The sequence below is a fragment of the Typopeltis vanoorti genome, chromosome 10, assembly GCF_054136105.1.
Source record: "Typopeltis vanoorti isolate ZY-2024b chromosome 10, IOZ_Tvanoo_1.0, whole genome shotgun sequence".
NCBI classification, from domain to species: domain Eukaryota; kingdom Metazoa; phylum Arthropoda; class Arachnida; order Uropygi; family Thelyphonidae; genus Typopeltis; species Typopeltis vanoorti.
This window is the reverse complement of record NC_143558.1, coordinates 75,279,736-75,293,544: the sequence shown is the minus strand read 5'-3', so window position 1 is coordinate 75,293,544 and position 13,809 is coordinate 75,279,736. Positions and strand designations below refer to the sequence as shown.

Genomic DNA, 13,809 nt, shown 5'->3' with positions numbered 1-13,809 from the left:
GCTCAGGTCATGGACTGGTAATTACTAACACCATGTTCCAACATAAAAATGTGCACAAATTCACATGGAGAGAAGAGGCTAGGAATAAGAAAAGTCTCATTGACTATGTTATTGTTGATAGTGATGTTTTCTCCCTGGTGCAGGACACCAGAGTGTACAGAGGATTTGAAATTGAAAGTGATCACTATTTAGTCTTGAGCAGGATAAAATTGAATTTCATATTGAAAAGAATAACATGTAAGAAAGTTTTAAAGCGAATAAAAGTTGAGCAGCTCTCAGATGTAAACTGTAGACTAAAATACAGAAATATTATTGAAAAGAAAATGAAAGAGTTTGAGAACAGGAATCAAACCTTGGAGATTCAGTGGCAAACTCTGAAGAAAACATTGATTGATTCTGCCAGAGAGGCATATGGTGAGGTTGTCTGTAAGGATAGAAAAATTAGAACTCCATGGTGGACATAGGAAGTTAAAGAGGCAGTGAAGGAAAAGAAGAAAGCATATCAACAGTTCCTGCCAAATAAGTCAGCTTGTGCTCTTAGAGAATATAGAGACAAATGCAAGAATGCTAAACACTGTGTAAAACTAGCTAAACAAAAGTCATGGAGGACTTTGGCAAGAATATAGAAAATAAATATCAAGAAGGTGGCAAAATATTCTGGAGGTTGTTGAAGAAGCTTAAGAATGGAGGAAAGAGTGCTGTAAAAGGAATTAGAGATGATAAAGGTGACATGAAAATGGGAGAAAAAGATATCCTTGAAGTATGGAGTAATTACTTTGAAAAACTGCTAAATGAAACAAGCAGTGATGACAGCACAGTGGTAAAAAACACTGACCAGGCATGCGGTCAGGAATACATATCCATACTTGAAGTAGAAAAAGCCATCAAAGGCTTGAAATGTGGAAAGCAGCAGGAGTAGATGATATCTGACCAGAAATGCTGAAGTATGGTGGTATAAGAGTCTTACAGTGGTTGCACTGCATAGTTCAGAAAGCCTGGACAGAGGGACAAATTCCCGATGAGTGGAGTAGAGCTCTCATAGTACCCATATATAAAAAGGGAAATAAAACTGCATGTGAGAATTACAGATGTATTTCCCTACTGAGTGTTCCTGGCAAGATCTATGCAAGTATACTTGAGAAACGGTTGAGAAGAATTGTGGAAGAAAAGCTTGGTGAAGAACAAGCTGGATTCAGGCCAAATAGAGGCTGTCAGGATCAGATCTTCACTTTACGACAAATAGTCGAGAAAGCATGGGTCTGTATAAAACAAAGATTTGTATTTAAGTTTTGTCGATTTGGAAAAGGCATATGACAAGGTGCCAAGAGAGAAGCTATTCAATACGCTGCAGTTATATGGTGTCAATGGGGCATTATATCAAGCAATACTTAGTCTTTATTTGAGTTGTAAGTCAGCAGTTAGGATTGAAGGAAGTACAGGAAGATGGTTTAATGTTAAATCTGGTGTGAGACAAGGATGTACGTTATCCCCCTCTGTTATTCATTATCTATATGGATCACATTATGAAGGAAAGTGGTATTAAACATGATATCAAAATTGGAGATGTTAATGTCAGCTCTTTGCTTTATGCAGACGATGTTATACTTCTAAATAAATCTGCTACAAGTCTGCAAGATTCTCTGACTAAATTGAATAGCTGTTGTAATAGATATGGTATGAAGGTCAGCAATAAAAACCAAAGACAATGAAAATAGGCAGAATCATTGAAAATGTCAACTGTGTTGTGAATGGAGAACTTGTGGAACAAGTAAAACATTTCAGCTATTTAGGCACGATTTTTACTGAAAATGGTAAATTAAATATAAAAACAGACAACAGAATCAGCAAAGCTGGTATGGTGGGAAGTCAATTGAATAAATTCATATGGAATAAGAGAGAAATTGGTGAACACTAAATTAGCTGTATACAAGACAGTGTTCAAACCAGTTTTAACTTATGGATCTGAGAGCTGGGTCAGTAGTAAAACACTTGACCAAAGACTAGAGACCACAGATATGAGAGTCCTGAGAAAGATTATAGGCGTGAACAGATGGCATCAATGGTAATATCATATTAAAAATGGGGATATTAGGAAAGAACTTGACATTGTCAGCATCCAGGAATATGTTAGCAGAGCTAATCTCAGGTGGTATGGTCACTTAAACAGAATGGGCAAGGAAAGATTAGCAAAACAAGTGTTCTCTGCGTTGGCAGCAAAACGACCCAGAGGAACACCAAGATATAGGTGGATTGATACGGGACAAAGTGCTTTAGACGATAGAAATATAAGATCTGGTAATGATGTTGGAGTCTTGACAAGTAACAGACTAATTTGGAGGAAAATTGTAGATAGGAAGTTAATAAGGAGGTAAATTTTTCATTAAGTACTATCATATCCTGTACACCCCCTTGAGGGTAAATGTCAGGAATTTGAAGACGATGATGATGAGTATAGAATTTTTTTGGAAAATGAAGGAGCTATGGCTGAAATGCATTTATGACAGGAGAGATTTGAAGTGTAAGTTTGCCCAAGAAGAGAAAGCTGATACTTTTTTTGAAGATCTAGGTATTATCAGATATAAATGAAAAAAAGCTGTTTCTTGCAAAATAAGACAAGACTATATTTTGGTAGCATTCAAGTACACAAAATTATCCTTATTCTACTGAAGAATAACAAGATCAAAGTTTAAGGCACTGATTATGGAAGATCTTTGAAGCTACGTATCATAATGTTTGTCAAATGAAGAGGAATGGAGTCTGTCGTCAGTACAGCTACAGATAGGATTTGATGTTGCCCGTTGACCATAAATTACCTCTCACTGACATGAGGTACACCAGAATTGGTGTGGAACATCTAAAGAAAAGAAACCATCATAATGCAGTGAACAAACAGAAAGGAACCTAACTGTAAAGGGTTAAAGGTAGACTGAGCAGTTTGTTAGAATGATAGAGAAGTTTGACACTTTGTCAGAATGATAGAGAAGTGGTAGACTGAGCAGTTTGTTTCAGAATGATGGAAGTCTGCTCAGCAAATTGCTGAGCAGACTACTATCATTCCACCAGACATCCTATCTTCCATCTATCATTCTGAAACAAATGCCCTAGAAATGTCAAGAGCAAGATGTGACTGTGACAGGAGAGGCCAAAGGTGCAAGTCCAAAAAGAGAAATTTGACCTTGACTAGAGATCTGAGATAAGGAAAAGTAAAGTGGTATCATTCTTGGGAGAAATAATAAAGGAAGGGAATGGAGTATATTGTCAACAGCAAACTATGAACAGAATCTGAGTTATTAGAAGAAAGTAATTAATGCATAGGTGGAGAAAATGACCAAAAATATTAATGTTCCGGAGTACTGAAAAGTCTGAAGAGAGGACACTGTCTGCAATGACACACTGTTAACAACCAGAGAGAAACCGACAACACAATAGCAAGAACAGAAGAGCAGACCATAAAATGATAGCTTTGACCACATGAATTGCCATGGCTTGCATTCAAAAGCAGATGAGCTGGCTAGATCTACTATGGTCATTACTAATTAATTGGTGAGCCTTCAGAAAGTAATGAAAAGGTTCATCATCATCATCATCATCAATTTCCTGGGGGTGTTCAGGATATGATAGAACTAAATGAAAATTTTACATCATTGCTAACTTCCTATCTACAATTTTCCTCCAAATCAGTCTGTTACCTGTCAAGACTCCAATATTATCAGGTCTTATATTTGTCTTCTAAGGCACTTTTTACTGTATCAATCCACCTATATCTTGGTTTTCCTCTGGTTTTTTTTTCCTGTTAACTTGGCAGAGAACACATGTTTTGCTAATATTTCCTTTTCCATTCTTCTTAAGAGACCATACCACCTGAGATTAACTCTGCTAATGCATTCCTGGATGCTGACAATATCAAGTTCTTTCCTAATATCCTAATTTTTAATATGATATTGCCACTGATGCCATCTGCCCCCCTAATCTTTCTCAGGACTCTCATATCCGTGCTCACTAGTCTTTGGTCGAGTGTTTTACTTCTAACCCAGCACTCAGATCCATAAGTTAAAATTGGTATCAACACTGTCTTGTATACAGCTAATTTAATGTTTTGGCTAATTTCTCTCTTATTCCATATAAATTTATGCAGTTGACTTCCTACCATACCAGCTTTGTTGATTCTAATGTCTATTTCCATATTTAATGTACCATCTTCACTAAAAATCGTTTCTAAGTAGCTGAAATGTTTTATTTGTTCTATAAGTTCTCCATTCACAATGCAGTTAGGTAAAAGTTTAAGGATTTGTTCCAGTAGCTGACTTTTCGCTGTTTGCCCTGGTTCCCTGGCAAAAACAACTGGGGGGAGGCTTGTTTAACCGAGCTACACCCCAGCCAGCATGAAATTCTGTCACGTTTACCATCATTTGAAATTTTGGTTTAAGCCAATAAGAATACAATTTGGTCAGCTAAATCGGTGGAGGTCTCCTCTCAGTTATATAACTTTGACCCTTAAACACCCCTAATGAAAAAGTTGGCTGTTGAAAATCTTAACTGGACAGAATGAATATAGGCTTGCTTCTTCTTCAACCTTTTAGTTCTGTCCACTGCTGGACAAAGGTCTCCCCCCATGATTTTCCAGACCACTCGATTGTCTGCCTCTCCCATCCATCTTGCTCCTGCAATTTGTTCCAGTTCATTCCTCAACCTTCTTCTCGGTCTTCCTCTTTGTCTTGCTCCATCCATTGGTCTCCACTCTGTTGTTTTTCTAGTCCATCTCCGATCGCTGCATCTGGCAATATGGCCAGCCCATCTCCACTTACCCTGTTTAATGTATTTTACAATATCCATGACCCCTGTTTGAGATCTTATCCAGGTACTTGTCTTCCTATCTCTTAATGTTATTTTTAGCATACTTCTCTCCATGTGATGTCGCGTTGTTCTCAGCTTTTTGTTCAGGGCTTCTATTCAAGTCCATTTTTCTCCTCTGTATGTTAGGACAGGAAGTATACACTGGTCGAAAGCTTTCCTTTTTAGACTTATAGGGATGTCACTTCTGAATAAGTCTCATTTTTCCATAAGCCATCCAAGGTGAATTCCTCTTTCAATCTCTTTTCTTTGGCAATCCTCAAAGGATAATGATTGGCCCAAATATACATATGAAGTAACTTGTTCTACTTCATGACTCTTTCTTTTAGTGTTACACGAAATGAATGAAAATGGATTGTTCTATTTCATGGTTTTCAACTTTGACATTTTTATGGTTTATGTATTTATTCCTAATTATTTTTGTTTTTTCTCTATTTTTAATCCAATTACTCTGGAGGCTTCATTTAGCTAATTTAGCCTTTCTTCCAGATCTTCTAGATTATCTGCAAATTTCAGATGATGTAGCCTTTCTCCATTTATGTTTATTCCTTTTGTTTCACAATCAAGGTTTCTAAAGACTTCCTCTAGTGCAGCTGTAAATAATTGAGGAGATATGATGTTGCCCTGCTGGATGCATTTTTGTATTGGGAACTTTCACTGTTTTTATATAATTTAATTTTTAACAAGTTACATTACTGTAAATATGTTTTAGTGTTGCAGATGTTTTAACTGAATCAGATGATTTTTCATAGTCTATATAGGCCAAACATAAGGGTTTAATGTATTCAATTGATTTTTCAATTAGCTGTCTTAATGTGTGAATATAGTCCAAGGTATTGTAATTCTTTCTAAATCCAGCTTGTTCACAGGATTGCATTCCCTCTAGTTTAGATTTTATTCTATTATTTATAATTTTTGTGAAGACTTTATATATGGTGGGGGCTTATACTAAGGCTTATATGTCTAATTTTTAATTTCTTCCTTATTGCCCTTTTTAAAAATTAATATTAGAAGTGAATTTCCAATTTTTTGGATTTTTTTTCTGTTTTAGGCATTTATTAAAGAGTTTAGTCAGCTGTTTGATGACATGGCTTCCTTCAAGTTTTAAGAAGTCTACCATAATTCCATCTCCTCCTGGGGCCTTTCCATTCTACATTTCCCACAGTGCCATTTCCACTTCACCTTGTAAGATCTCGGGGAGCATCGTGTTCTTCCTCACTCGAGTTATCCATAAATGATCCTCGATGTCTCGGGGCTTTGTCCTCATAGAGTTCAGTATAAAATTCCTGAATTCTTTTGATTATTGCATCTCTATTTTTTTTTTTTATAAGTTCACCATTTTTTCCTCTTACAGCATCTATTTCCTTTGTTCCAGCTGATAATGTTCATCTTAAGACCTTCATATTACTATTGTTTTCTACTGTTTCTTTAATTTTCCTAGTATTATACGATCTAATTTCATGTTTCATCCTTTTACGTATAGTTTTACAAATTTCCGCATATTCTATTTTATTGGTGTCATTCAAATCTCTTTTCATATCTCTTCTTTTCTTCATCAGATCTAAGGTCTTGTCTTAGTTTTTCCTCTCTTTGGTGCCTTTTTACACCTATTTCTAGTGAACAATTCAAGATATTTTGTTAAGATTTCATTAGCATCATCGATGTTAGTAGCTGTGTTCAACTTTTTTAGTTCATTTTTGAGTGATTCTCTATAACAGCTTTTATTGCGGTAGAGGTTTTGTAGATTCACTAAATTGGACTTTTTTTCTTATGAGCTTATTCTGTTCCCATTTTTTGTTGATGCATACTTTTGCCCTTACTAGTCTGTGGTCACTTCCTGTATTAAATCTATTAAGCACTTCAGTATTATTTATTATATATCTTCTGTTGGATCTACTATGGTCATCACTAATTAACTGGTGAGTCTTCAGCAAGTAATGAAAAAGTTGGCTGTTGAAAATCTTAACTGGACAGAATGAATATAGGCTTGCTTACATGCTGTGAAATAGATGCCAAAGAATGACAGTTTGCCATGCTGCATGCATAAATATGAGATGGGTGTTAATTCTGGAGCCTAAATTCTGAGCATGCTTGGGAAAGGGGGGGGGGAGTATTTCATCTTGACTAGGATACTTACTGATGTCCAAAGCAGTTAAGAATTCTTCTGATGCCTTTTTCAGTGAAAAATCATTGGCAGCATTCAGGAAGATATTTTGATACAGTAGAGGAAGAGAATGATGGTGCCACTTAGATGTGTGATAAGTGAAAGCATGAGGGCACACGTTGCACTCAATAGTCTTGGTAAGGAATCAGAAGGCTTTACCTGTTTGAATGTGAGGAAAGTTTTTTTGCAGTTTAGTCCATTCAGATTCGTGTTTCTTGCTTCTTCCCCCACAAAATATTACAAGCCAAGATAATATATCTTATTCTATTTAAAGTAAAGAGCCAATAGGCTTCATTTCAGCGATGTAAAACATTATTGGTTTATAATGTTTTACATCGCCGAAACGAAGCCTATTGGCTCTTTACTTTAAATAATTTATGGGTGCACCTTTTTGACAACTCGTATATAAGTTCATAAGAGTATATAAGTTCTTTTCACTTTGGTCTAGCTACTCACTGATGAGATCTCAATATAGATCGAAACTGGTCTGGGTAGCAACCTCCCACCATAATGTATAACATCATACATCTCCTAGGAGATGGGTTTTACATTATGGAAAATACTAAGAATAGCAATCAGAACTTTCTCCACCATTGCAACGAGTTGCCCTAGTTTGTACTACATACTTGAACTACGTGCTTTAGCTTACGCTAGTAGTCGCCGATATGTTTATAGTTACTATATTCGGCATGAAACTCTTTGATTCCGATCTTTGAGTTTCTTATTCGGTTTTAAAACAATGTGGGATTTAATATTCCCTTAATAATATCTTAGACTGCTTTGACACTTGCAATGTCTGGACAGTGGTTGGGTATTATAGATAAACTGGATATGAAGGCTCATCCAATGTGGCACCAAAGTCACCAAACAGATTGCCTGGATGAAGGCTATTTCACAGAAACAGAAGCTTCGATGAGGGTATGGCTTGTTATCAAAAAGAGAGATCACAGATACAATACATTTTGAAGGAAAGCAGATTAAGAAAAAAAGTCCAGCATGTTGGACTGTAAAGTATTCTGAGGGATAGATGGACAATGCAAGTTAGCTTATTATTAACAGCAAATACTTGACATCTCTTCCAGCTTGGTAAGTGGGATTAGAGAAGTAAAGCCAGTTTGATTGTTAAGAATGACATTGCCAAGAAATATGATCGCATGGTTTGGGATAATTATACTAAAGAAAATCCAGCTGCAGAGATAGATAATTCAAATTCTCAGAATTGTCATCAGCATCTAGGAAAGCAAAGGGATGCAAGGAAGAATGGCAGGGAAATTTTGGGCAGTATCAGACCATGAAGGAACTGTAAGTTTATCTTTCTCTGAAAATGCATTCATCCTTTTTTTTACAGCAGGAATCACATAAAATAGTTTTGGAAACAACATCCTTTTTAGAGTACTGCGTATGATCTACCTGAATACATCCATATTTCAAGGATGACTATTTTTTTTTATTTAAATTAAAGCTCCTTAGAGTAGCTGAATAAAATAAGATGAGAATATTGATACTAATAAACCTCTAGAAGTAATCTGGACTGATTTAAGAGAGAAAAATCAAGGAATGTGCTAAACATCTTCTGGGTGAGACAGAGAGGAGAGGAAGCCAGCCCTGGATTACTGAGAAAGTTATAGGAAAAATGGATGAAAGAAGAAAATGGAAGAATAAGAACAACAACAAAGCCCAAGTCAGATATAAAAAGATCAATAAACAAGTAAAAATTCTGGCTTGAAATGTGGAAAGGCAGCAGAAGTAGATAATATTTGACCAGAAATGCTTAAGTATGGTGGTATAAAAGTCTTACAGTGGCTGCACTGCATAGTTCAAAAGGAATGGACAGAGGGACGAATTCCTGATGATTAGAGTAGAGCTCTCATAGTATCCATATACCAAAAGGGAAATAAAACTGAATGTGAGAATTACAGAGGTATTTCCCTACTGAGTGTGCCTTGTAAGATTTATGTTAATATACTTGAGAAACGATTGAGAAGAATTGTGGAAGAAAAGCTTGGTGAAGAACAAGCTGGATTCAGGCCAAATAGAGGCTGTTAGGATCAGTTCTTCACTTTACAACAAATAGTTGAGAAAGCATGGGAATATAACAAAGATCTGTATTTAAATTTTGTCGATCTGGAAAAGGCATATGACAAGGTGCCCAAAGAGAAGCTATTCAATACACTACAGTTATATGGTGTCAATGAGGCATTATATCAAGCAATACTTAGTCTTTATTTGAGTTGTAAATCAGCAGTTAGGATTGAAGGAAGTACAGGAAGATGATTTAATGTTAAATATGGCGTGAGACAAGGATGTACATTATCCGCTCTGTTATTCATTATATATATGGATCATATCATGAAGGAAAGTGGTATTAAACCTGATATCAAAATTGCAGATGTCAGCTCTTTGCTTTATGCAGACGATGTTATACTTCTAAATAAATCTGCTACAAGTCTGCAAGATTCCCTGACTAAATTGAATAACTGTAGTAATAGATATGGTATGAAGGTCAGCAATAAAAAGACAAACACGATGAAAATAGGCAGAATCTTTGAAAATGTCAACTGCGTTGTGAATGGAAAACCTATAGAACAAGTAAATCATTTCAGCTTCTTAGGAACGATTTTTAGCGAAGATGGTAAATTAAATACGGAAATAGACAACAGAATCAACAAAGCTGGTATGGTAGGAAGTCAATTGAACAAATTCATATGAAATAAGAGAGAAATTGTATACAGCTAATTCAGAACACTAAATTAGCTGTATACAAGACAGTGTTCAAACCAGTTTTAAATTATGTATCCGAGAGCTGGGTCAAAAGTAAAGCACTTAACCAAAGACTAGAGACTGCAGATATGAGAGTCCTGAGAAAGATTAGAGGTGTGAACAGATGGCATCAATGGCAATATCTTATTAAAAACGAGGATATTAGGAAAGAACTATACATTGTCAGTATCCAGAGATGCGTTAGTAGAGCTAATCTCAGGTGGTCACTTAAACAGAATGGGCGAGGAAAGATTAGCAAAACAAGTGTTCTCCTCCAGGTTGGCAGGAAAACGACCCAGAGGAAGACCAAGATATAGATGGATTGATACGGTACAAAGTGCCTTAGACGATAGAAATATAAGATCTGATAATGTTGGAGTCTTGACAAGTAACAGACTGATTTGGAGGAAAACTGTAGATAGGAAGTTAGTAATGATGTAAATTTTTCATGTAGTACTACCATATCCTGTACACACCTTGAGAGTACATGGCAGGAATTTGATGATGATGAAATTCTGGCTAAAAAGGCAAAGAAAGAATGGCTCAATCACTTTTGCAAGGTACAACAAAGATACAACAAAAGATATGAAAAAGGTCTATGAAGGCTTGAACTTGATTTCGGGGAAGAAGAGAAGGATAAAAAGCAGTGCGTTGAAGGATGAAAGAGGAAAGATATGTTGGAAAAAAATGAAAAAATGATAAGGTGGAATAAGTATGTAATAGGACTTTATGGAGATGAAGATAATCTGGAATGTGATCAGATAGAAAATGATGATACCCCAGAAATTAAGGAATGGGAAACTGAAGCAGTCATTAAAGGATAGGAAAGTTCCAGGAGTGGATGATATTCAAGAGGGAGTTGCTGAAGGCATTGGAAAAGGAAGGAACTTCTATCCATCTTTAATAGAAATCTGGAGGAGGAGAGAATACCTAAAGACTTCGTAAGATATATTTTTATTCCTGTTCCCAAGACTACAGGATTGCAATAAGCATAGAACTATCCGCTTGATTAGCCACATTGCAAAAGTTCTAATCAACATAATATATAGAAGAATGGAACAGATGATACAGAGAATTAAATGAAGCACAGTTTGGTTTCAGGAGAAACAGGGAAGCTATTACAACACTACGGATATTGGGAAAAAGAACGATCGAGTGCAATAAAGATTTATATCTATGCTTTGTACATTACGAAATATCTTTCGATAATGTTAATCACTGTTTTATTTGATATTTTGCATAAAATAAGAATAGATGAAAAAATTATTGGACTGTTGTTCAGAATATATAAAACTCAAGATTACGAAATATCTTTCGATAATGTTAATCACTGTTTTATTTGATATTTTGCATAAAATAAGAATAGATGAAAAAATTATTGGACTGTTGTTCAGAATATATAAAACTCAAGATTACGAAATATCTTTCGATAATGTTAATCACTGTTTTATTTGATATTTTGCATAAAATAAGAATAGATGAAAAAATTATTGGACTGTTGTTCAGAACATATAAAACTCAAAAAGCCAGGGTTAGATTTGAAGGAGAGAATACTGAATGGATCCTCATAAGGGTGTGAGGAAATGTGGGATGTCCCCACTTCTTTTTAATGTCTATACTGAATGGATGATGAGGGAGGCCTTGGAAGATCTGAAGGATGGAATAAAGATAAATGGATATCTCATATATAATATAAGATATGCAGATAATATTGTACTTATGAGTGAAACAGAGGAAGGTTTGCAAAGAATTTTGAATAGACTGAACAGGGTTGGAAATGACAGATATAAAATGAAAATAAACGTTCAGAAGAGAAAAGTAATGAAGATTTCAAGGAAAGGAAATGATGGGATGGAAATCACTTTGAATAGACAAAGAATAGAGAATGTAAAAAGTTTTGAATACCTTGGAAGTTGGATAATAGTTGACAATAGATCTAATTATGAAATTAAGAACAGAATTAAAAAAGAAAAAGCAGCATTTTTCCAAATATACAACATATTAGGAAACAGAAATCTGAACAAATAGTTAAAAGTAAGAATCCTTAAGACAATGATCTGGAGCATGGGAACGTATGGATGCAAGTCCTGGATGATCAATAGAGAGAGAGATGAGTGACCAATTGAATGCATTTGAAATGTGGTGCTTGAGAAAAATGGATCATATCAGCTGGACTGAAAGAGTGAGCAATGAAGAGGTTCTTAAAAGATTCAAGATGAAAAGAGTATATGGCTAGTATCCAAAGAAGAAAAATAGCATTTGCAGGACATTTGATGAGGGGGTTCTTCTGGAGAGCTCCCAAGAATAGTATTGCAGGGGATGGTGGAGGGAAAGAGAGGAAGACCCCGACTGCAATGGAAAGCCAACATCAAAGACTGGATGGGCAAGCGTCTTACAGAAGAAAGAGATAGAGAGGCATGGAAGCAGACTGTTCATCAGCTGCGACCCTCTTAAAAGAGGAGGCCACAGGATTAGATTTAAGTAACTGTGTTATCCGAAATTTATTACATATATATAGAACAAAGTTTTAAAATGTTTTCAATAAACAACAAATAGTCTTATTTAAAGGGAATACATATAAAATGAATTACTTGTACACACCAAGATTTCTTCCTTCAACTGGCCTAGTGGAACAGCAAAGCTTTTAATAGATTTATCAAGCCCCACCTAATAAACATATGTATATAATAAAATAAAGAAATATTTTTACAAACAACAACATAAATGTTTATATAGGGATTACAATTTATCATTTAAAAAAAAAATAATAAAATATATATATATGTATATAAAACAAAGAAATACCTTTACACACAACATGAATAGAGGGATTATAATTTATCATTTTTCACACACGCGCGACATCTGGAGAAAAGTTTCTTTCTATTATGGCATAAAATTTACTTTACTGTTAATTAAAAAAAAAAAAAATTCAGCAGTGTCTGTAACTCAGTTGATAATTACAATGACAGAGAATATGTGCAATTTGCACCGATTATACAAGTTAGAATACCTGTTCTATCATGATATTATATTTCCATGAAGTCAAGTTACTCGACAGGTTAAGAGCCTAAAATATTAAAAGGGAGAAAATATTTTTCTGTTTCCCTGAAACTATTTTCAGAAGAGAGAAAAAAAAACACCCACAAAGAGAAATAACAAATGAGTAAAAGGCAACATGAACAGTACATGCTTTTGTGATGAAAAGATCAGTTATCTTCATGAAAAAAATTACTTGATGAAAACACTTGCCAATGGATATTTTTAAAAAAAAACATACATAGGAGTGAAGGTCAAAAGATTACTTTAAATTCACTGTTTAAAACTCATCATCATCATTATTAAATTCTTGATATGCACCCTAAAGGGATGTACAGATACAGACATGAAATTTTAATCAACTTACTATTGACAATTGTCTTTCGATATTGCTAGATCTTATACATCAGCCTTCCATATGGCACTTCTAACTGCATTAATCCACCAAATCTTGGTGTCTCTGGGTCTTGTTTCTACCATAAAACCTGGTTTACTATTACTGCCTCTCTAATTCTGTTTAAGTGACAATACTGTTATGTCATGACATTTCCTTATTTTTATATCTATATTGTGTTTCTTCTTCCTAATTTTATCAGGCTTAAATTATCACTGTGCAGTGTGATCACTTTAACTATGTACTTCTATGGTTTATACTCGTGAAACTATAAAACACTGCTTTCTCGCTTTTACTGTAAAATCTATCCAGACAATAGGCTGATTATTAGAATTATTAAGTATATTAAATAATTAACAAAGGGTGTAGACCTCTGAATGGAGCCCTATCCTCAGTAATAACGGTCTGGAGTCAACTCCTAAATCAGGTTCTGGCAATATTTATTTGATCATGCTGTGCCAGCCAGATCCCTAGGTTAGAAATTCCTCTTAATCAAGGAGTAATCCTGAGAAAATATACTAAGCTAATATCAATTTACTAATTGTTATGTATCTCAGTTTTATCTAGGTCACTTAATTTACTTTAGTTGGAAGTTTTGGTC

The 13,809-nt window shown here is 34.9% G+C and overlaps 1 protein-coding gene across 3 annotated transcripts in view; it reads right to left on the bottom strand.

Annotated features, from left to right (window-relative positions):
* Cog2 (conserved oligomeric Golgi complex subunit 2) overlaps positions 1–13,809 on the bottom strand; it is a 437,003-nt gene that overhangs the window by 368,859 nt on the left and 54,335 nt on the right. For all 3 annotated transcript variants that reach the window (XM_090399142.1, XM_090399141.1, XM_090399143.1), the window contains exon 3: positions 12,377–12,442. In XM_090399142.1, coding sequence (XP_090255268.1) covers positions 12,377–12,442 — 66 coding nt within the window. The remainder of the gene's footprint in view (positions 1–12,376; positions 12,443–13,809) is intronic.